Source organism: Triticum urartu, chromosome 6A (genome assembly GCF_056163025.1).
Source record: "Triticum urartu cultivar PI428250 chromosome 6A, HENAU_Tu73, whole genome shotgun sequence".
Taxonomy (NCBI): domain Eukaryota; kingdom Viridiplantae; phylum Streptophyta; class Magnoliopsida; order Poales; family Poaceae; genus Triticum; species Triticum urartu.
The window spans coordinates 557,390,873-557,416,682 of NC_141878.1; the positions used below are offsets into that span (position 1 = coordinate 557,390,873).

Here is a 25,810-nt window from a genome sequence, read left to right on the forward strand (position 1 = left end):
CAAAAAAATAGTTGTAGCTTTTAGCTAGTTTTAATTTCCATGCTTGTAGTAGTAATTAAAAAGAAAACCCAAAAAGATTTCCTATTCTTCTTTTACTTGTTGGGAGCTTTCTCGTGTAAATAGTTCTATTTCTTTTCTTTTCTTTGGGGGTTGATAGGAGAAGACCATAATTAATTTGTTGAAGTAGCTCTTATATGCATTATTGTTGATCTGACAAAAGAGCCATATTGCCTTGTCTTCTCCTGTTTACTGAATGCTTGCAGATTCCAGCTTAGTCCGATGCACGTGCACTAGCTATTACCATATCCACATCATTCGGTCGTGCCAGTGAAAGGCAATTATGACGATATATGATGGACTGGTTGAGATGAGAAAAGCTGGTATGAACTCGACCTCTCTTGTTTTTGTAAATATGATTAGTTCATTGTTCCTGATTCAGCCTATTATGAATAAACATGTTTGCAATGACAACTAGAGATCATAGTTTCTTGTGCCATGCTTGATTAGCTAGGAGCTTATAATGGTTTACCTTGCGTGCCAACATGCTATTAAAATGGTTGTGATGTGGTATGATAGGGTGGTATCCTCCTCTGAATGATTTAAGTGACTTGACTTGGCGCATGTTCACACATGTAGTTGAAACAAAATCAACATAGCCTTCACGATATTTATGTTCATGGTGGATTATATCCTAGTCATGCTTGCATTCGGTGTTGATTAATTTTAATGCATGTTCATGACTGTTGTCGCTCTCTAGCTGGTCGCTTTCCAGTCTTTTGCTAGCCTTCACCTGTACTAAGCGGGAATACTGCTTGTGCATCCAACTCTATAAACCCCAAAGTTATTCCATATGAGTCCACCATACCTACCTATATACGGTATCTACCTGCCGTTCCAAGTAAATTTGTATGTGCCAAACTCTAAACCTTCAAATAAATATCTTGTTTTGTATGCTCGAATAGCTCATGTATCAACTAGGGTTGTCTGTATCTTCCATGTTAGGCGGGTTATTCTCAAGAGGAGTGGACTCCGCCCCTCACTCACGAGAAAGTGGCTGGTCACCGGGATGCCCAGTCCGATGCTTTATGCAAATCAAATCAAAATAATTGCAAAACTCCCCCTGGGACTCTTGTTAGTTGGAGGCACTCGTTGTTTCGAGCAAGCCATGGATTGATGCTTGTTGGTGGAAGGGGGAGTATAAACTTTACCATTCTGTTTGGGAACCGCCTGTAATGTGTGTAGCATGAAAGAGATTGCCATCTCTTGGTTGTTATGTTGACAATGAAAGTATACCGCTCAAACTATTATTCATCTCTATTTCAAAACCGAGCTCTGTCACCTCTACAAATCCCTGCTTCCCTCTGCGAAGGGCCTATCTATTTACTTTCATGTTGAGTCATCATCCTCTTATTAAAAAGCACCAGTTGGAGAGCACCACTGTCATTTGCATTCATTACTGTTAGTTTACATTGAGTATGACTTGACTGGATCTCTTTTACCATGAATTACAATGTCTAGTCAGTCCTTGATCTTTAAAGGTGCTCTGCATTTATGTTTTGCCGTCTCGGAAAGGGCTAGCGAGATACCATCTTGTTATATCATATTATGATTGTTTTGAGAAAGTGTTGTCATCCGAGATTTATTATTATTGCTTGCTAGTTGATTATGCCATTGATATGAGTAAACTTGAGACCTAATCGTTATTGTGAATGTGGTTAGTTATAATCTTTGCTAAAAACTTGAATGCTGGCTTTACATATTTACAACAACAAGAGCAAACAGAGTTTGTAAAAGTTTTTCTTTATCACTTTCAGTTTATCAACTGAATTGCTTGAGGACAAGCAAAGGTTTAAGCTTGGGGGAGTTGATATGTCTCCGTCGTATCTACTTTTCCAAACACTTTTGCCCTTGTTTTGGACTCTAACTTGCATGATTTGAATGGAACTAACCCGGACTGGCGTTGTTTTCAGCAGAATTGCTATGGTGTTATTTATGTGCAGAAACAAAAATTCTTGGAATGACCTGAAACTTCACGGAACATCTATTCGGAAATAATAAACAATCCTTGCAAAAGATGAAGGCCAGGGGGCCCACCACCTGTCCACGAGGGTGGGGGCGCGCCCCCTACCTCGTGGGCCCCCTGGAGCTCCTCCGACCTCAACTCCAACTCTATATATTTGGTTTCGGGGAGAAAAAAATCACGGAGAAGGATTCATCGCGTTTTATGATACGGTGCCGCCGCCAAGCCCTAAAATCTCTCGGGAGGGCTGATCTGGAGTCCGTTCGGGGCTTCGGAGAGGGGAATCTGTCGCCATTGTCATCATCAACCATCCTCCATCACCAATTTCATGATGCTCACCGCCGTGCGTGAGTAATTCCATCGTAGGCTTGCTGGACGGTGATGGGTTGAATGAGATCAATCATGTAATCGAGTTAGTTTTGTTAGGGTTTGATCCCTAGTATCCACTATGTTCTAAGATTGATGTTGGTATGACTTTGCTATGCTTAATGCTTGTCACTAGGGCCTGAGTGCCATGATTTCAGATCTGAACCTATTATGTTTTCATCAATATATGAGAGTTCTTGATCCTATCTTGCAAGTCTATAGTCACATATTATGTGTTATGATCCGTTAACCCCGAAGTGACAATAATCGGGATATTTACCGGTGATGACCGTATTTTGAGGAGTTCATGTATTCACTCTGTGTTAATGCTTTGGTCCGGTACTCTATTAAAAGGAGGCCTTAATATCCCTTAGTTCCCATTAGGACCCCGCTGCCACGGGAGGGTAGGACAAAAGATGTCATGCAAGTTCTTTTCCATAAGCATGTATGACTATATTCGGAATACATGCCTACATTACATTGATGAATTGGAGCTAGTTCCGTGTCACCCTAGGTTATGGCTGTTACATGATGAACCGCATCTGGCATAATTCGCCATCACCGATCCATTGCCTACGAGCTTTCCATATATTGTTCTTTGCTTATTTACTTTTCAGTTGCTATTGCTATCATCACTACAAAATATCAAAAACATTACTTTTGCTATCATTACTTTTGCTACCGTTACCGCTACTATCATATTATTTTGCTACTAAACACTTTGCTGCAGATACTAAGTTTCCAGGTGTGGTTGAATTGACAACTCAGCTGCTAATACTTGAGAATATTCTTTGGCTCCCCTTGTGTCGAATCAATAAATTTGGGTTGAATACTCTACCCTCGAAAACTGTTGTGATCCCCTATATTTGTGGGTTATCAAAACTCAACAGGGCACAAGCGGGCCCACTAGCGAGCCCGTGTCACCCAACACTCTAGCACCAGTAAACGAGTCTAGGGTTCCGCCCCTCTCCTCTCGAGCCGCCACCATTGTGCCACAACCTGATGCCAGCGAGGACAGAAGGGAAGAGGAGGGCGACAACACATCCAGAATGACCTCCAGATTCGGATAGCGAGGGCACCCACACCGGACCAAGCACGCCAGATGCCGGAGAGGGCACGAGGAACTTACCAGATTCGCGACCCTGATGAATGACCATCGACTAGCTAGGATCCACCATCGACGCCGGCGTAGCGCGGCCGCACCCACCCGACACGAACTTCTGAGTCTGCGCTGCTATCCGAATTGGCAGGGGAGGCGCCGCCGGAGAGCCGCCGCTAGACTCCGACTCAGAGTCAGAACTCGCCGCATCCAGCACCCAAAAGCGGTTGGCACACACCGGCTCGGAGTCCACCGCGTGGACGACGACAATACTAAGGGAGGAGGGGACAGGGGAGCGGGAAAGGAGGAAGCAAGGACCAAAGAGGACGAGGAAGGGATAGAGGAGCCGGCGGCCACCACGGCCGAGACGAGGGCGAGGGAGTGAGAGGGAGGTGGAGAGGGGGAAGCCATCCACACCACACCCTGTGTTCCACACACCATCTTTGTTATGCATTTAATAGTATATATGAAATAAAAGTACTTTCTGTAATTTCCTTCCATATATATTTATTTCCAAAGGTAGCCATGCTTTGATAATCAGGGACAAGGTTGTAATTGCCGAATGTAAGAGCTATCGGTTTTACTTTTATAACGAGGTGCCTACAGATTCTTAAGCAAGGACTCAGGAGAACTATCATTCCCCTACCTTCCATTGTTGATTTCTTTATGCAATTTCCAAAAGGCAAGAATCCTCTTTCTGAAGATTTGGTATGAAAAGCAAGATGATACTTGATTGCAGAGTCTTATAGTTTGGTTGGAGCTATGCTGCCAAAAATATCATGGCTTATTTGAGGAACTTGTGTTGTTAATGTTATAGTGTGGCATATTTCATTTTGTTGAGATATTGTTTCTTTTCACATAACTTTTGCCTGGAGGTAGGGTGCAGTGTTCATGAAATTTACCAACCCAATGATTATGGGGTAACATGTTTTTTTGCCCCACGATATTCGTCATCAGATGTAGCTGCTTGGGAATCTAATAAAACCAGTAAGAGAAATCAAATTTTATGTCAGCGATCTTCATGTGTATGTTGTGAACTAGAAAACTGAAGTTGTTGTGGTACTTTGTCTTCCCGATTAGAGGGCTGCTGGGGATTTCCGCCGTCGTCCCCCTCTTCACGGACATGACATTCTTTTCCTGTTGCGGCATATATTCAACTAAATTTATTGGCCAGTTCTTGTTTGCTCGCCCCCTCCTCCTAGTCCGATCTAGTATGTGCTAAGTGTCTAAGTGGTACTGCAGCGTGCAAGTGCAATTTAATTAGATGTTGCAAACTTATTTGTGCCAACAAGGTGTGCAATGACGAGTTCTTGCACCTTTTTACATGGGATAATAAGCAAGATGGGGGGGGCAAATATTCAGGTTCGGCTCGACAGGGCCACATGCAATGACGAGTTCTTGCACCTCTTCCCTGAAACGGCGGTCGAACATATTCTTACCGAGGAGTCTGGCCACGCGACACTGTTCATCAGGGCAGCGGCATCACTGGATGCAGCGGTCCACAAGAAGCAAAGGTTTTTTAGATTTGAAGAAGCATGGACAAGACATTAAGATTATGAGCAGATGATTGTGAGGGCCTGGGAGCATGCAAAACAGAAGCATGGGGAGCATGCGGGCATGAGCGGGAAACTGGGCACCCTTACCGAGGCCATGCAGACATGGAGTAGAGAAGTGTTTGGTTCCCTCCGCAAGCAGATTTCCAAGTTAAAAACACAACTACGGGATGTGAAAGAAAGGTCGATGGTGACCAGTTATTTCCAGGAGGTCAATGACATTGAGAGTCAGCTTTATGATCTTTACGAAAAAGAGGAAATCTACTACAAACAGCGTTCACGAATTGACTGGCTGCAGTGGGGCGATCAAAATACCAAGTATTTCCAGAATCGGGCTTCGCATCGAAAGAGAAAAAACACGATGAGGGCACTACGGAGGGAGGATGGTACGCTATGTACCTCTGATGATGACATGCGGTTTATGGCCATGATTTTTTATGCTACTTTGTTCAGCTCCGAGGGCTCAAATGCAGCAGCTAATGTGCTGCAACACATTGATACATTGGTCTCGGAGGAGATGAATGGGAAGCTCACGGCCATGATCACCGATTCTGAAATTGAGACGGCTCTATTTCAGATGGGCCCTATGAAGGCCCCGGGGCCGGACGGTTTTCTGGTGTTGTTAAGGAGGATGTTTGCAGGTCGGTAAAGGAGTTTTTGTATGGGGTGGCGACACCGGATGGTTTCAACGAGACGGTTATAGTGATGATTCCTAAGGTCACCTCACCGGAGTTGTGTCTCAATTTAGACCAATTAGTCTGTGTAATATGCTCTACAAAGTTGCAACAAAGGTACTGGCCAACAGACTTAAAGGAACCCTTCCTGTTTTGATCTCAGAAGAGCAGAGTGCTTTTGTACCGGGGCAACTCATCACGGATAATGTATTGGTGGCTTATGAGTGTGTCCACGCCATCAGGATGAGGAAGAGGAAGAAGCCTTTGTGCGCGGTTAAGCTAGATATGATGAAGGCATATGATAGAGTGGAGTGGATCTTTCTTGAAAGGGTGTTGGATAGGTTTGGTTTTCATGAGGCATGGATCCAGATGATTATGAGGTGCGTGACGTCGGCAATATTCATGGTGAAGCTCAATGGGGGGATCTCGGATTCTTTTCTACCGTCTAGGGGTCTCCGTCAAGGGGATCCTCTCTCCCCTTATTTGTTCTTGTTCTGTGTGGAGGGCTTCTCGGCGCTGCTAAAACATGCACAGAGCTCTAGTGACATAAAGGGGGTGTCTTTTGGGAGCACTGGCCCCATGGTTACCCACCTCCTCTTTGCAGACGATAATATTGTGTTTCTTGAAGGATCCGAAAGTAATCTCCTTGCTTTCAAAATAATTCTCCGGGACTATGAGGTAGCCTCGGGACAGAAAGTTAATTTGCAGAGATCTTCTATTTCCTTCGAGAAAGGGAGCACAGAGGACACCAAAGGACAACTTAAGGCCGTTATCGGGATTACTTCTGAAGCTCTAAGTGAGAAATATTTGGGGCTACCCACAGCCGTGGGGAAATCCAAGGAGGGAACTTTTAAATATGCCCGGGAGAGTGCAAAGGGTAAGGTCACGAGTTGGAAGGGGCAAGGACTATCTAAAAAGGCTCGTGAGGTGTTGGTCAAATCGGGGCTCCAGTCCACCCCAACTTTCACTATGAGTTGCTTCTAGCTCACCAAGAAATTGTGCGGGAACCTGACATCTATCTCTTCTAACTTTTGGTGGGGTGAAGCAAATGGTGAGAAAAAGGTTCACTGGATTGCATGGAAGAAAATGTGTGAGAGTAAGCAGGAGGGAGGGATGGGGTTTCGAGATATGGAAGCTTTCAACCAAGCATTACTTGCCAAGCAAGCTTGGAGACTATTGCAGGTCCCTTCTTCTCTGTGTGGGCATGTTCTTATGCATGTTACTATGATCATGGCAAAATTCTCAATGCGATATGTCCAAGTGGGGCATCATATACATTCAGAAGCATTTTGCATGGTCAGAACCTGCTCCTGGATGGACTCATATGGAGAGTGGGCGACGGCTCTTCCATACGCATTCATCATGATAGTTGGATCCCTCGCAAAGGTAGTCTGAGGCCACTGGGCCAGGTGTACGTACCGGGGATAACGAGGGTGAGCGATCTTCTAAACGACGAGTCTACAGGGTGGGATCGGCAAAAGCTAGAAGCTATGTTCACAGAAGGTGACGTACAGGATATTCTGCAGATTTGTGTGGGTGGTCCGGGCACAGACGACACTTTGGCATGGAACTTTACGAAGAACGGACAATTTTCAGTCAAGTCAGCTTATCATCTTTGCATGGAAAAGAAGAAGGCGAGAGCAGGACAGCCGGCCTCGTCCTCAACGACGGTGAACCACAGGAGTTGGCTAGCGCTGTGGGCCTCCAATGCGTCGGGGAAGGTGTTGATCCACGTGTGGCGACTGATCAAGAATGGCTTGGCGGTGGGAGCAGAACTTCTTCGCAGAAGGATCAAGGCCAGAGTGTTTTTGCCCTGCTTGTGGACGTGAAGAAACGATGTATCACAGATTTTGGGGCTGCTATCATTCCATACTTTTCTGGAAAGAGTTGAGCTCGGTATTGGGTGCGAGGGTGGCGACCCCACCTAGATCGATAAGCACCTAGAGTTCGATTGCATCCTGGTTGCTACAGTGGTTGTCCGATGCTTCAGATGATGACAAGCCAGCGATGGTTCAGGGTTTATATGCGCTTTGGCTGGCAAGAAATGACACCCATGATGGAAAGAGAATTGAGGAGGCCAGCATGGTGGCGAGGAGAGTAGCAGCTCTCATGGAAGAATGGAAGAAAGTGCGAGGACGAACGGAGCCATCGACATCACTCACCCAACGTGCAAGATGGGAACCACCGGCGCCGGGCTGGCTCAAGGCCAACGTCGATGGAGCTATGTCTCGGTTGAGATAGGGTGGAGGAGGTGGAGTTGTGTTCAAAGATGAAGATGGGGCATTTAGAGGTGCGGATGTTATATTTTTACCGGATATTACAACGGCAGAAGTGACGGAATTGCTGGCTTGCCGGAGGGCGATGGTATTAGCGCTGCAAAGAGGCGTACCCAAACTCCATTTGGAGACCGACTGCCTCAATGTCGTCAGGATGCTGAATGAGCAAGGATGGAACCTGTCGGCTGTTAGTATCATGGTGGAAGAGATCAAGATGATGGCCACAAACTTGGGTGAGTTCAAAGCTACATGGGTTCAGAGGGAAGCGAATAAGGTGGCTCGCGAGATTGCTCGGTTCGGTTTATGTAATGAGTTGTCGGTTTCGTGGGAGATTTCTCCTCCAGATTGTATCCTTAGTATTGTTTCTGATGAACTTCCTAATCTAGTTTAATAAAATGGGGAAGTGGATTTCAAAAAAAAAAACAAGGTGTGCTATGAAATCACAAGTATATATATATATATATATATATATATATATATATATATATATATATATATATATATATATATATACATATATATATACTAAGGATACAATCTGGAATGATACAACTTTGTGTATAACAAAGTATATATACTAAGTGTGTGTGTGTGTGTGTGTGTGTGTGTGTGTGTGTGTGTGTGTGTGTGTGTGTGTGTGTGTGTGTGTCAGTGAAAAAAAATCAATGAATGGAATGGTACAACCTTGTGTATAACAAAGTGCTCGGTGAATCCCCAACAAGTATATATGGGTGTTAATTAAGAAAAAACATTTATGCTCCAATCAAATATTATAATTTCGAGCCATGGATTTTTTTTCCCACAATAGTAAATTTAAATCACATAGTAGTATGTCGTCCAAATTACCTCAATTATCTTACTATTTCTGGTATTTATTTTCCTTGTGGTAGGTCCAAACAAGTTAGCATCATTGTATATATGTCAAATTGTCAACGTATTTTAGTTCAGCTGTGCATTTTGATTGTATGGTCATATTAGGGAAAGGCATTCCATGATCCGAAGACGGAAATAAATACAAATATATGGTGCCTTAACTGTGTGATCTCCAGTAATTATCATGGATATTTTGTAGAATTTTATTTCTCCCAAGGAAAGTACATAATTTTCTTTTGATAAAAATAATTTATTGGTTTTTTTAACACAGTACAGACGCAAGCGCTCATATACACGCGCATACACTCACCCCTATGAACACACAAACGCACACCCTACCCCATGAGCATCTCCGAAAGACTGAGCTAGCACATCATCTTGAAATTTACAAAGTTAATTTTGAAGTTTTTCCATGACACTGACTTTAATACTGTTGTCAACTCAGAGTAACAGCATATGTGCGCCTTCGCTATTTCTGAAATTGCAAGTGAAGGTAAGATCTTCAGAACATGTGTAGCTTGTTAGAAATGATTAAGAAAATAACCCTGCTCCCATGATTTATACTGCAGCAAAACCCCGAGTTTTCTCTGTTATAGATGATAGATTCATTATAATCGCATTGTTGGAATTATTGCCTAGAAAATGAAATATATATATATGTGTCTTAGGATTTGGGATTAAAATCAAAAGCATGAGATACTTCATCTTGACTCCAATAATGCTCACACGACACCATAGCCCTGGTCTTCGGCGCCAATCTTCCCGACGGACTCACGTCCCGACCACCACCATCGACCACCATACCCACGAGGAGAGGGACCTCGTTGCCTGCCGGGACCAATCAGACTGGGCCCACCATCATCTACCCGGAGCAGAGCTCCGACTTGTTCCAGGCCCAAAATTGATCCGCCCGAGCATGAGCTCCCGGTCCTGGCCATATCCTTTGTGCGAGAACCCTGCGCCGCCGGCTGGGACCCGGAAGAAGAGAGGTACCACTAGCACCCCGCCGCCAACCGCCTCCACCAAGCCGCAGTGACTTACCCGTCGACAGATGTAGTCACCTGTCGAACTAGACCGGGGCAAGGGGAGATCCCTTCCACGACCTAGCCCTCCACCCATCAGAGCTGCAGGGAGAAACCAAGGCCATCCAGATGCACGAACGATCTTAAGCAGCTCCCTCGTGTTGCGCCCACAGCACCCAGCCAGATCCTCAATGGATCCAGGCCACCACCACGCGCCCGCCGCGCACCACCTCCGCCGACAACCACCGTCCCGCTCAGCACACCAAATCGGCGGGCTGCCACCGTCCAGACCGAGTTTTCGCCTAGCTAGAATTCTAGCCGGGCGAAATTTTTCCTTTTGACACTTAAGTTAGGTCCTGACGAAATGAGTAGGAGTACATCATCGAATGTTTCCGTTGCCTCTGCATATATGAAGGTGGCGTTTTTGTTCTTGTTTTGGCAGTGGTAGCGTGTTTCTAACACAGACACATTTGTTTTCAGCACTAAAAAGAAGACATTTGTTTTCACCACTCAATCAATCAAACAAAGAAAAAGACACGACAACGGCACGCACGCCGGCTGGAAATCTCCCGTTACGCTCCCAATTCAGAAAAAGGAAAGCGCCGCCGCCGACCCGATCCGGATCCAGCCCCAACCCACCACCCCACCTCACCTCCGCCCGCTGCCACCGCCTCTGTCCCGGCTATAAAGGTCCGCCCTATGGCCATCCCGCTCCTCCTCTCTTCATCCGGGCCGCGCCTCTCGCCTCCTTCCTTCGTCCTCAGTTCGTCCGGGCTGCGCCCTTTGGCCGTACCTCCGCGTGGTGGCCTCCGTGCCGGCCTCCGATTTCCAAATCCATCCGCCCTGCTCCCTCTCCGTCTGCGGGGACGCGCCCCTCGCGCCGTTCCCCGCGGGGCTCGGCCAAGAAGCATGCGACCGGCGGCGGGGGCACCAGCGTCGTGTGCCAGCTGCGCGCGCTCGTCGCCGCGCGGTGCGGCGAGGTGGAGGGCAGGGGGCCGCTGGTGCCCGTCGCAGCCTGGTCCGGGTGGCAGTTCCCGCGATCACGCTCCTCCGCCGCTGCCGCCGTGTTCAAGTTCGTCTTCTTCGGATCGACCCGCCCTTCCGAGGCATAGTGTAGAGCCTCTCTTCCTCCCGCGTCCGGTGCGGCAATTCGTCCTCGATTCCTGCCTCTCCTCCTCTGGCCTCGCCTGATTCGTCCGCTTAGATTAGAAGAATCACGTCTAATTTGTTTTATTTTGCTCGTCCTCGCCGTCGTCGTCAGTTTAGATTCGCGTGTGATTTTATTTTTGCTGGTCCTCGCCGTTGTCATCAGTTTAGAGTCGCGTGTGATTTGATTTTTGCTCGTCCTCGCCGTCGCCCTGATGCTCTCGCGTGTTCTTGGGGCCGTCTTGTCCGGGTGTCTTCGTTCCTGCGACTCTCGGAGAAAGTGAGCGAGCGGTCGGTCGGTTTGGGTCACTTGTGCGTTCACTTCTGTTACCTGCCTGCGTTTCGTGTTCGCGTCTGGGCGATGGTTGCAATAATGATCGGTTCTGGTTTCAAAATTGGAGCAGTGTCAAATCGCTCCCTCTGTTTCATCACCTGCGTTGTCCATCGGTTGTTTTCAGTTCCCAAATGCATGCGCCCTTGTGATAATCTGGTTGCCCTATGTCGATTCTTGTTCTACCGGCCGGCATGTGTGCTCCCATCCTAGATGCAGAGAATCTTGTTCTTGTCTGTTACGGTTGTTCTGATGCTGTTCTTTTCAATTGTTTATTGTTACATCATGCTCTGCTTATGTTGACACGATTGACCGATTGATTGTTGTTTGTTGTTTGAATGATTGCCTTGAGATGGATTGTTGTTTGTTGTTTGATTAATTGTCTTGAGATGGATTGTTGCTTGTTGTTTGATGCTTGATTGCCTTGAGAAGATACAAACCATGAAGGCCAGTTGATTGTTGTTTGTTGCCTTGAGATGGTACATGTTTACATGGCATGATTGATTACTGTTTGTGTATGGTTATTAAGGTTGATTGCTGTTTGTTGATTGATTGATTGTTGTTTGTTGATTGATTGATTGTCGTTTGTTGATTGATTGCTGTTTGTTGATTGGTATCTGACTTTGGTAATGGTAGTTCTTGATCATAGGTAATAGACCTAGTGCTATTCTTTTTTCTGAACTTTTTCGTGATTATTATGCCTTCACATTGCACTGCTTCTAGATCCATATCGACATGCCCACGTTGTCTGATGAGGATAAAGATGTAAGGAACTCCTCCCAAGAATCTCTCATGCTCCTTGTATTAACTTGGTGACTAGATTTACATGTTAAATTATTATTTTCGTGTAACTGGAGCTCATTGCTGTAACCCATTATGACTTTATGAGCGTGCACCACTTTCAGGTTATGAAAAAATGGGGAAAACAAGATTGACTTCCTCTCTCTTTCTTATGCAAGGAATGTTGGGGAACGTTGCAGAAAACAAAAAATTTCCTACTCGTTTCACCAAGATCATCTAGGAGTTCATCTAGCAACGAGTCAACGGATGCATCTACATACCTTTGTAGATGGCGCACGGAAGCGTTCAAAGGAACGGTGATGATGTAGTCGTACTCGACGTGATCCAAATCACCGATGACCAGCGCCGAACGGACGGCACCTCCGCGTTCAACACACGTACGGGACGGGAGACGTCTCCTCCTTCTTGATCCAGCAAGGGGGAAGGAGAGGTTGATGAAGATCCAGCAGCACGACGGCGTGGTGGTGGATGCAGGGCGTCACGGAAGCAGGGCTTCGCCTATACTGCGAAAAGGAGACGTAACGGGGAGAGAGGGAGGCGCCAGGGGCTGGTGTGAAATCCCTCCTCTCCCCCTACTATATATAGGGGTGCCATGGGGGGGGCGCCGGCCCTAGTAGATGAGATCTACTAGGGGGGGCGGCGGCCAAGGGGAGGATTCCCTCCCCCCCAAGGCACCTAGGGGTGCCTTCCACCACATGGACTCTTCCATGGTGGAACCCTAGGCGCATGGGCCTATAGGGGCTGGCGCCCCAGCCCACTATGGGCTGGGTTCCATCCTATTTCAGCCCATGGGGCCCTCCGGGATAGGTGGCCCCACCCGGTGGACCCCCGGGACCCTTCCGGTGGTCCCGGTACAATACCGATAACCCCGAAACTCGTCCTGATGCCCGAAACAGCACTTCCTATATATAATTCTTTACCTCCGGACCATTCCGGAACTCCTCGTGACGTTCGGGATCTCATCCGGGACTCCGAACAACATTCGGGTTTCTGCATATACATATCTTCACAACCCTAGCGTCACCGAACCTTAAGTGTGTAGACCCTACGGGTTCGGGAGACAAGCAGACATGACCGAGACGACTCTCTGGTCAATAACCAACAGCGGGATCTGGATACCCATGTTGGCTCCCACATGCTCCACGATGATTTCATCGGATGAACCACGATGTCGAGGATTCAATCAACCCCGTATGCAATTCCCTTTGTCAATCGATATGTTACTTGCCCGAGATTCGATCGTCGGTATCCCAATACCTCGTTCAATCTCGTTACCGGCAAGTCACTTTACTTGTACCGTAATGCATGATCCCGTGACCAGACACTTGGTCACTTTGAGCTCATTATGATGATGCATTACCGAGTGGGCCCAGTGATACCTCTCCGTCATACGGAGTGACAAATCCCAGTCTTGATCCATGTCAACCCAACAGACACTTTCAGAGATACCCGTAGTCTACCTTTATAGTCACCCAGTTACATTGTGACGTTTGGCATACCCAAAGCACTCCTACGGTATCCGGGAGTTACACGATCTCATGGTCTAAGGAAAAGATACTTTGACATTGGAAAACTCTAGCAAACGAACTATACGATCTTGTGCTATGTTTAGGATTGGGTCTAGTCCATCACATCATTCTCCTAATGATGTGATCTCGTTATCAATGACATCCAATGTCCATAGTCAGGAAACCATGACTATCTGTTGATCAACGAGCTAGTCAACTAGAGGCTTACTAGGGACATGTTGGTGTCTGTTATTCACACATGTATTACGATTTCCGGATAATACAGTTATAGCATGAATAAAGACAATTATCATGAACAAGGAAATATAATAATAATGCTTTTATTATTGCCTCTAGGGCATATTTCCAACAGTCTCCCACTTGCACTAGAGTCAATAATCTAGTTACATTGTGATGAATCGAACACCCATGGAATTCTGGTGTTGATCATGTTTTGCTCTAGGGAGAGGTTTAGTCAACGGATCTGCTATATTCAGGTCCGTATGTACTTTACAAATCTCTATGTCTCCATCTTGAACATTTCACGAATGGAGTTGAAGCGACGCTTGATGTGCCTTGTCTTCTTGTGAAACCTGGGCTCCTTGGCAAGAGCAATAGCTCCAGTGTTGTCACAGAAGAGCTTGATCGGTCCCGACGCATTGGGTATGACTCCTAGGTCGGTGATGAACTCCTTCACCCATATTGCTTCATGTGCTGCCTCCGAGGCTGCCATGTACTCCGCTTCACATGTAGATCCCGCCACGACGCTCTGTTTGCAGCTGCACCAGCTCACTGCTCCACCATTCAACATATACACGTATCCGGTTTGTGAGTTAGAGTCATCCAGATCTGTGTCGAAGCTAGCGTCGACGTAACCCTTTACGACGAGCTCTTCGTCACCTCCATAAACGAGAAACATGTCCTTTGTCCTTTTTAGGTACTTCAGGATATTCTCGACCGTTGTCCAGTGTTCCTTGCCGGGATTACTTTGGTACCTTCCTACCAAACTTACGGCAAGGTTTACATCAGGTCTGGTACACAGCATGGCATACATAATAGAACCTATGGCTGAGGCATAGGGGATGACACTCATCTCTTCTATCTCTTCTGCCGTGGTCGGGCATTGAGCTGAGCTCAATCTCACACCTTGCAAAACAGGCAAGAACCCTTTCTTGGACTGATCCATTTTGAACTTCTTCAAAATCTTATCAAGGTATGTGCGTTGTGAAAGACCTATGAGGCGTCTTGATCTATCCCTATAGATCTTGATGCCTAATATATACGCAGCTTCTCCAAGGTCCTTCATTGAAAAAACTCTTATTCAAGTAGGCCTTGATGCTGTCCAAGAGTTCTATATCATTTCCCATCAAAAGTATGTCATCCACATATAATATGAGAAATGCTACAGAGCTCCCACTCACTTTCTTGTAAACGCAGGCTTCTCCATAAGTCTGCGTAAACCCAAACGCTTTGATCATCTCATCAAAGCGAATGTTCCAACTCCGAGATGCTTGCACCAGCCCATAAATCGAGCGTTGGAGCTTGCACACTTTGTCAGCATTCTTAGGATCGACAAAACCTTCCGGCTGCATCATATACAATTCTTCCTTAAGGAAACCATTAAGGAATGCCGTTTTGACGTCCATTTGCCAAATTTCATAATCGTAAAATGCGGCAATTGCTAACATGATTCGGACGGACTTTAGCTTTGCTACCGGTGAGAAAGTCTCATCGTAGTCAACCCCTTGAACTTGTCGATAACCCTTAGCGACAAGCCGAGCTTTATAGATGGTCACATTACCATCCGCGTCTGTCTTCTTCTTAAAGATCCATTTATTTTCTATGGCTCGCCGTTCAACGGGCAAGTCAGTCAACGTCCATACTTTGTTTTCATACATGGATCCTATCTCGGATTTCATGGCTTCTAGCCATTTGTCGGAATCCGGGCCCGCCATCGCTTCTTCATAGTTCGAAGGTTCACCATTGTCTAACAACATGATTTCCAAGACAGGGTTGCCGTACCACTCTGGTGCGGAACGTGTCCTTGTGGACCTTCGAATTTCAGTAGGAGCTTGATCAGAAGTATCTTGATCATTATCATTAACTTCCTCTCTAGTCGGTGCAGGCACCTCAGGAACATTTTCTTGAGTTGCGCCATTTGCCGGTTCAAGAGGTAATACTTCATCAAGCTCTACTTTCCTCCCACTTACTTCTTTCGAGAGAAACTCTTTCTCTAGAAAGATTCCGTTCTTGGCAACAAAGATCTTGCCTTCGGATCTTAGGTAGAAGGTATACCCAATAGTTTCTTTAGGGTATCCTATGAAGACGCATTTTTCCGACTTGGGTTCGAGCTTCTCAGGTTGAAGTTTCTTGACATAAGCATCGCATCCCCAAACTTTTAGAAACGACAGCTTAGGTTTCTTCCCAAACCATAATTCATACGGTGTCGTCTCAACGGATTTCGACGGAGCCCTATTTAAAGTGAATGCGGCAGTCTCTAAAGCATAGCCCCAAAAAGATAGCGGTAAATCAGTAAGAGACATCATAGATCGCACCATATCTAATAGAGTGCGATTACGACGTTCGGACACACCGTTACGCTGAGGTGTTCCAGGCGGCGTGAGTTGTGAAACTATTCCACATTTTCTTAAGTGTGTGCCAAATTCGTGACTCAAGTATTCTCCTCCACGATCTGATCGTAGAAACTTGATTTTCCTGTCACGTTGATTCTCAACCTCACTCTGAAATTCCTTGAACTTTTCAAAGGTTTCAGACTTGTGTTTCATTAAGTAGATATACCCATATCTACTTAAATCATCAGTGAGCGTGAGAACATAACGATAGCCACCGCGAGCCTCAACACTCATTGGACCGCACACATCAGTATGTATGATTTCCAATAAGTCGGTTGCTCGCTCCATTGTTCCTGAGAACGGAGTCTTGGTCATCTTACCCATGAGGCATGGTTCGCATGTGTCAAATGATTCATAATCAAGAGACTCTAAAAGTCCATCTGCATGGAGCTTCTTCATGCGTTTGACACCTATGTGACCAAGGCGGCAGTGCCACAAGTATGTGGTACTATCATTATCAACTTTACTCCTTTTGGTACTCACACTATGAATATGTGTAGCAATACGCTCGAGATTCATTAAGAATAAACCATTCACCATAGGAGCATGACCATAAAACATATCTCTCATATAAATGGAACAACCATTATTCTCAGATTTAAATGAGTAGCCATCTCGAATTAAACGAGATCCCGATACAATGTTCATGCTCAAAGCTGGCACTAAATAACAATTATTGAGGTTTAAAACTAATCCCGTAGGTAAATGTAGAGGCAGCGTGCCGACGGCGATCACATCGACCTTGGAACCATTCCCGACGCGCATCGTCACCTCGTCCTTCGCCAGTCTCCGTTTATTCCGCAGCTCCTGCTGTGAGTTACAAATATGAGCAACGGCACCGGTATCAAATACCCAGGAGTCACTACGAGTACTGGTAAGGTACACATCAATTACATGTATATCAAATATACCTTTGGTGTTGCCGGCCTTCTTGTCCGCTAAGTATTTAGGGCAGTTCCGCTTCCAGTGACCCTTCCCTTTGCAATAAAAGCACTCAGTCTCGGGCTTGGGTCCATTCTTTGGCTTCTTCCCGGCAGCTTTCTTGCCGGGCGTGGCAACCTCCTTGCCGTCCTTCTTGAAGTTCTTTTTACCCTTGCCTTTCTTGAACTTAGTGGTTTTATTGATCATCAACACTTGATGTTCCTTCTTGACTTCTACCTCCGCTGATTTCAGCATAGAGAACAACTCAGGAATGGTCTTTTGCATCCCCTGCATGTTGAAGTTCATCACAAAGCTCTTGTAGCTTGGTGGAAGCGACTGGAGGATTCTGTCAATGACCGCATCATCCGGGAGATTAACTCCCAGCTGAGACAAGCGGTTATGTAACCCAGACATAGTGAGTATGTGCTCACTGACAGAACTATTTTCCTCCATCTTACAGCTGAAGAACTTATCGGAGACTTCATATCTCTCGATCCGGGCATGAGCTTGAAAAACCATTTTCAGCTCTTCGAACATCTCATATGCTCCATGTCTCTCAAAACGCTTTTGGAGCCCCGGCTCTAAGCTGTAAAGCATGCCGCACTGAACAAGGGAGTAGTCGTCAACACGTGTCTGCCAAGCGTTCATAACGTCTTGGTTCTGTGGGACGGGAGCTTCACCTAGCGGTGCTTGTAGGACATAATCTTTCTTGGCAGCTATGAGGATGATCCTCAGGTTCCGGACCCAGTCCGTATAGTTGCTGCCATCGTCTTTCAGCTTGGTTTTCTCTAGGAACGCGTTGAAGTTGAGGACTACGTTGGCCATTTGATCTACAAGACATATTGCAAAGATTTTAGACTAAGTTCATGATAATTAAGTTCATCTAATCAAATTATTAATGAACTCCCACTTAGATTAGACATCCCTCTAGTCATCTAAGTATTACATGATCCGAGTCAACTAGGCCGTGTCCGATCATCACGTGAGACGGACTAGCCAACGTCGGTGAACATCTTCATGTTGATCGTATCTTCTATACGACTCATGCTCGACCTTTCGGTCTTCTGTGTTCCGAGGCCATGTCTGTACATGCTAGGCTCGTCAAGTTAACCCTAAGTGTTTTGCATGTGTTCCGAGGCCATGTCTGTACATGCTAGGCTCGTCAACACCCGTTGTATGTGAACGTAAGGATCCATCACACCCGATCATCACGGCGTGCTTAGAAACGACGAACTGTAGCAACGGTGCACAGTTAGGGGAGAACACTTCTTGAAATTGTTATGAGGGATCATCTTATTTACTACCGTCGTTCTAAGTAAACAAGATGCAAAACATGAAAAACATCACATGCAATCAAATAATAAACGTGACATGATATGGCCAATATCACATAGCTCCTTTGATCTTCATCTTGGGGCTCCATGATCATCTTGTCACCGGCTTGACACTATGATCTCCATCATCATGATCTCCATCATCGTGTCTCCATGAAGTTGCTCGCCAACTATTACTTCTACTACTATGGCTAACGCGTTTAGCAATAAAGTAAAGTAATTTTACATGGCGTTTCTCGATGACACGCAGGTCATATAAAAGAATAAAGACAACTCCTATGGCTCCTGCCGGTTGTCATACTCATCGACATGCAAGTCGTGATTCCTATTACAATAGCATGAACATCTCATACATCACATATAGATCATTCATCATTCATCACAACTTTGGCCATATCATATCACAAACCACTTGCTGCAAAAACAAGTTAGACGTCCTCTAATTGTTGTTGCAAGTTTTACGTGGCTGATTTAGGGTTCTAGCAAGAACGTCTTCTTACCTACGTTAAAGCCACAACGTGATTTGTCAACTTCTATTTACCCTTCATAAGGACCCTGTTCATCGAATCCGCTCCAACTAAAGTGGGAGAGACAGACACCCGCCAGCCACCTTATGCAACTAGTGCATGTTAGTCGGTGGAACCGGTCTCACGTAAACGTACGTGTAAGGTTGGTCCGGGCCGCTTCATCCCACAATACCGCTGAAGCAAGAAAAGACTAGTAACGGCAAGAAAGTTGACAAATCTACGCCCACAACTCATTGTGTTCTACTCGCGCAAGAAGAACTACGCATAGACCTAGCTCATGATGCCACTGTTGGGGAACGTTGCAGAAAACAAAAAAATTCCTACTCGTTTCACCAAGATCATCTAGGAGTTCATCTAGCAACGAGTCAACGGATGCATCTACATACCTTTGTAGATGGCGCACGGAAGCGTTCAAAGGAACGGTGATGATGTAGTCGTACTCGACGTGATCCAAATCACCGATGACCAGCGCCGAACGGACGGCACCTCCGCGTTCAACACACGTACGGGACGGGAGACGTCTCCTCCTTCTTGATCCAGCAAGGGGGAAGGAGAGGTTGATGAAGATCCAGCAGCACGACGGCGGGGTGGTGGATGCAGGGCGTCACGGAAGCAGGGCTTCGCCTATACTGCGAAAAGGAGACGTAACGGGGAGAGAGGGAGGCGCCAGGGGCTGGTGTGAAATCCCTCCTCTCCCCCCACTATATATAGGGGTGCCATGGGGGGGCGCCGGCCCTAGTAGATGAGATCTACTAGGGGGGGCGGCGGCCAAGGGGAGGATTCCCTCCCCCCCAAGGCACCTAGGGGTGCCTTCCACCACATGGACTCTTCCATGGTGGAACCCTAGGCGCATGGGCCTATAGGGGCTGGCGCCCCAGCCCACTATGGGCTGGGTTCCATCCTATTTCAGCCCATGGGGCCCTCCGGGATAGGTGGCCCCACCCGGTGGACCCCCGGGACCCTTCCGGTGGTCCCGGTACAATACCGATAACCCCGAAACTCGTCCCGATGCCCGAAACAGCACTTCCTATATATAATTCTTTACCTCCGGACCATTCCGGAACTCCTCGTGACGTCCGGGATCTCATCCGGGACTCCGAACAACATTCGGGTTTCTGCATATACATATCTTCACAACCCTAGCGTCACCGAACCTTAAGTGTGTAGACCCTACGGGTTCGGGAGACAAGCAGACATGACCGAGACGACTCTCCGGTCAATAACCAACAGCGGGATCTGGATACCCATGTTGGCTCCCACATGCTCCACGATGATTTCATCGGATGAACCACGATGTCGAGGATTCAATCAACCCCGTATGCAATTCCCTTTGTCAATCGATATGTTACTTGCCCGAGATTCGATTGTCGGTATCCCAATACCTCGTTCAATCTCGTTACCGGCAAGTCACTTTACTCGTACCGTAATGCATGATCCCGTGACCAGACACTTGGTCACTTTGAGCTCATTATGATGATGCATTACCGAGTGGGCCCAGTGATACCTCTCCGTCATACGGAGTGACAAATCCCAGTCTTGATCCATGTCAACCCAACAGACACTTTCGGAGATACCCGTAGTCTACCTTTATAGTCACCCAGTTACGTTGTGACGTTTGGCATACCCAAAGCACTACTACGGTATCCGGGAGTTACACGATCTCATGGTCTAAGGAAAAGATACTTTGACATTGGAAAACTCTAGCAAACGAACTATACGATCTTGTGCTATGTTTAGGATTGGGTCTAGTCCATCACATCATTCTCCTAATGATGTGATCTCGTTATCAATGACATCCAATGTCCATAGTCAGGAAACCATGACTATCTGTTGATCAACGAGCTAGTCAACTAGAGGCTTACTAGGGACATGTTGGTGTCTGTTATTCACACATGTATTACGATTTTCGGATAATACAGTTATAGCATGAATAAAGACAATTATCATGAACAAGGAAATATAATAATAATGCTTTTATTATTGCCTCTAGGGCATATTTCCAACAAGGAATACAGAAGATGTGCGGCAAGTAAGTAACTCATTATGTTGATATTTAGTGTGTACTACTTCACAGTGCCATCTTTCCCAACAGATTGAATTTTTTTATATTGATATTTTGTTGAATAGTATCACATGTTTGTTTGCATTTCATACTTTGGAAAAATGTTCCTAACATTGATAGTATTTTTCCTGCAATAGGCACGGGGAGTTCCTCTCAAAGTTAGGTGATCTTAGCCAAACTCTTATTTTTGCCAAAATTTAGAATGTAGAGGTAATTTCAAGATATTCTTTCAACATTCCTGAGCAACTTTGATTTGTTTGTTTACCACCTATTGTCTCCTTATTCCTTGCAGGGTTTGAACCATTTTGATGAGATCCTGGAAGAAGCAGATGGTATAATTCTGTGGAGGGCGTGCGTGTGTGCGTGTAGGAGTCTAGGTTGAGTCGGACTGTGGCTGGGCCTGCGATCGTGTGGCGAGGCAGGCAGGATGCAGCGGTAGCATGATGGCACCAGGTCTTGCGGAGGAGCTGGCTGCGCACGTTCGAGGGAAGACCAGATCGCCATGGACTCCGTGAGGGCTACGTATTGTTAGCTATTAAGCCGGCTGTACGTTTGAGTCTGTTAGTGCATGCGTGGGTGCTACGTCTCTGTTGGCTACAAAAAAGACTGTAAAATCCTAGTCTGGTGTGGCGTTGTGCATCCAGTTGAGATAATAGAAAATGGGGCGTTTGAACGCCGGGGCGTTTGTTGCCGGGGCGTTGGTTGCCAGAAAACTATCTCTTGTTCCTTCTTCTACCTCTAGTCTTGAGAGAGAGAGAGAGAGAGCGGCAACAACAATTGGTATCAGAGCTTCTGTTCGGGCGATCACCGGTGACCATGGCGCTCGTCCCACATGACGGCGGCGCGGGCGGATCGACGACCAGTGGCGGAGCCAGGATTCGAGTATAGGGGGGCCGAGTACGTATATTGATCGAATCTTGTTGATAATTACTAGTTGCTTCTACTAAAATTGTTGATCGTTGGGGGGGGGGGAAGGGGCAGGCCCCTGCTCGTCCCCCTGGCTCCGCCCCTGTCGACGATGATGGCGATGCCGATGCTGACCGCGGACAACTACACGGTCTGGGCCATCAAGGCGCAGGCGATCCTCGACGTCCACACCGTATGGGAGGCGGTGGCGCCGGGCGACGCGGCGGTGAACGCGCAGAAGGACAAGATGGCGCGCGCGTTGCTTCTCGGAGCGTTGCCGGAGGATGTGCTGCTGCAGGTGTCGACGAAGCTCACCGCCAGGGAGGTATGGGACTCCCTGAAGGTGAGGTTCGTCGGCGCCGATCGGGTCCGTGCGGCGAGGCTGGGGATGCTGCGCGGCGAATTCGACCGGATGAAGATGGCGGACGGCGAGGAGCTCGACGTGTACGGCGGGAGATTCGCGGCGATGGCGGCGAGGTATGCCAACCTTGGGGAGACGCTGGGAGACGCAACACTTGTCAAGAAGTTGTTGGATACGGTGTCGGATCGCCTCTTCCCCGTCGTCGCCGGCATCGAGCAGTTCCATGACGTGACGACGATGGCGTTCGACGAAGCGCTCGGGCGGCTGAGTGCGTTCGACGAGCGGGTTCGGCGCCGTGGACAAGACGGCGGCGAGCGCGGGGGTGAGCAGCTGCTCATGACGGCGGCGCAGTGGGCAGCACGGGAGCGTCGACACGGCGGTGCTCGGGACGACGGCGACGGGCGCAGCGTGGCGTCGGGGAGCGGCAGCAACAGCCGCAAACGCTACTACAAGTGCGGAGAACACGGGCATTTCCGACGCGAGTGCCCGCAACTGCGGAAAGGACCGGCGGCGGAGCAGGCTCTCTTGGTCGACGCCAACGTCGTCGACGACGGACTCCTCTAGGCCATGGCTTAGAGTGTGTGTGTTGGAATAAGCCACGACATCGGGCTCGTCGGGCGCGTCGGGGGGACGCGCGGGACGTGTGGGACGTGCGGGATGAAGTAGCGTGGCGTGTGTGTGACTGGGCATTGTATGGCCTGCGTGCGTGTGTGCATGTAGGAGTCTAGGTTGAGTCGGACTGTGGCTGGGCCTGCGATCGTGTGGCGAGGCAGGCAGGATGCAGCGGTAGCATGATGGCACCAGGTCTTGCGGAGGAGCTGGCTGCGCACGTTCGAGGGAAGACCAGATCGCCATGGACTCCGTGAGGGCTACGTAATGTTAGCTATTAAGCCGGCTGTACGTTTGAGTCTGTTAGTGCATGCGTGGTGCTACGTCTCTGTTGGCTACAAAAAAGACTGTAAAATTCTAGTCTGGTGTGGCGTTGTGCATCTAGTTGAGATAATAAAAAAACAGGGCGTTTGAACGCCGGGGCGTTTGTCGCCGGAGTGTTGGTCGCCAGAAAACTATCTCTTATTCCTTCTTCTACCTCTAGTCTTGAGAGAGAGAGCGGCAACAACAAATATGAACTCGAAAGGGAGAACGGGACGATCAAACCAACATGATCCGGATCTGATCTGAACTCTGAATTCCAGACATCACGAGGTGGTTCGAACGGAGGCCACAGCCCATTGCATGTCAGTCTATGGCAACCTCACTGTATTCCTTTTTTGTTTTGAGATAATCGTCTATGCCAACGTTTGCAGGACAGTTGTCTCGTCCCTTGTTTATCTAGTAGCATCATCGTGTGTGGCTTCATGTAACCTCAATGTATCTGGCGGATGGAGGTGCAAGCTACATACAACTGCAGGGACTGATCCACTAGCCGCATGATCCATTCTCCCATTCGGCAATTTCTTCGAAAACACAACGGGCATACGTATGTTACATCTCATGAACAAATCACATATGCAGCATATGCCGCATCTGCTTAAACTAGATAATACCCATACGCGTTGTGGCGAAAATTGGATGCAATACATTTGTATGGTATTTGGTTCTATAGAAGATGTATTTTTGAATGGACAATATATGATAACTGAAAATTTCAAAATACATATGGACGAATGTTTGGATCAACAATATGATAGTTGAAAATCGGGAAATACATATGTATAATCATAAATACTTATTGAAAATTGCAAAATACATATGTATAGTCATAATTATTTATTGATCATAAAAACAACATAATATGTGTTTAATATATTTTTTGTAGTTGGGGTGTTCTTCATCCAGAACTATCTGGACATGTCATCTCATTCCCCACACTCCATGTCGCATTCCGTTTCTCCTCCACCACCACGTCTCCATCCCGTGTATGTGGCTTTGACTGTTTTTTTTGAACTTTTGTGGCTTCGACTATGACCGGAAGTTTCCCCCCATCCCCCAAGACTTGTTCAGGTGAAGATTTCTCGGAAGTGTCTTGAAGATTTCTTGAAAGTGACTGTCAAAGAGAGAGAGAGAGAGAGAGAGAGAGAGAGAGAGAGAGAGAGAAACACCAAAGGTCCTTCTGCCTGGGCTCGCCGCAGCGGCCACGTGGAGGCCTATCTGTCCCGGTTGATATAAGAACTGAGACTAAAGGTGTAGGGATTTAGTACCAACCCTTTAGTCCCGGTTCCCCAACCGAGACAAATGAGCCTTACAAACCGGGACAAATGACCCTTTTCTACTAGTGTATGTATCAAATGAATGCATTCGTTTTGACACATGAATACAATGAATTTTATATTTTCTGAAAATGCATTAATTGCGGTACATTAATGCAATACAATTTAGGAATGGATGGAATATTAGTTATAGTTGTACAAAATGTCACTCCGCCTACCATATTATAATATCAGTCGATGAAGCACACAAATCTGAACTTCCATCCTATATAAGGTTTGAATAACATTGTGATAATCAGATTGAGATTTCATTATGGTTCTTGCTTCCTTTGGTTGTTGCAGGTCTTGTTTTTTTTTTGACTTTTTCTATACCTGCTAAGTCTAACGGTGCAGCATTTTGAGCATGTCATGAAGTTCTGGTCATATATATAGATATAGAGAGGCGGCAGTGCTGGGCATATATACGGGAATCCGAACGGGACGATCAAATCCAGATCTGATTGAAAAACATCACAAGGCGGTTCGAACGGACGGAGGCCAGGCCTGGGTGAGCGGAGAAACAAACGCGAAGGATGCCGATCGATATGATGGAAGGAATACCTGAAGCCCATTGCATATTCGTCTATGGCGACATGCCATTATTGTGTCCGAGTGAATGCCATTATCTTATTGCGACATGCCATTATTGTGTCCGAGTGAATGTTATGGATTCAAAGGATGGTGATTCAAGATATCTTTATGTGACAGAAAATGAACAGCCCATCTACCAATATCTTTGTTATGGGTAAAAATTGCTTCAACAAGTATATTTATTCTAAATGAAAGTTACAAAGTTATTCGCTATATTTTAAGGAATTGGTGGTTTCCGCTGTAGATAAGAGGAACCTAAATTCCCAAGCATCAACTTACCAGTATTCTTATCTTAGATATGCTTAGCTTGAGGTGAGAATCGGCGCATGCTCGGTTGAGTAACCGCAGATTCACCAACCTAGTTATGTATCCTTACACTGGCAAGAAAATGGTCTTCAATTTGAAGTTCTGATATAGGCTTGAAGCTAATGTGATGTTGGGTGATTTGAAGGTCCAATTAGGTTTTTTTCTTGGCTAATTCAGTGCAGTTTTGTGTATGTTACTTCTGACTACCATGCTTAGTTACTAATCTAAACAATTGTTGTAATTTGAGGTCTCAA

The 25,810-nt window shown here is 46.6% G+C and overlaps 1 protein-coding gene across 1 annotated transcript; it reads left to right on the forward strand.

Annotated features, from left to right (window-relative positions):
- The first annotated feature begins 21,962 nt into the window (after positions 1-21,962).
- Positions 21,963-22,977, forward strand: LOC147966301 (uncharacterized). Its single transcript, XM_087527207.1, has 2 exons — positions 21,963-22,006; positions 22,167-22,977. Exons 1-2 carry the CDS (start codon positions 21,963-21,965, stop codon positions 22,975-22,977), a joined length of 855 nt encoding a protein of 284 aa, XP_087383333.1.
- Positions 22,978-25,810: the final 2,833 nt, after the last annotated feature.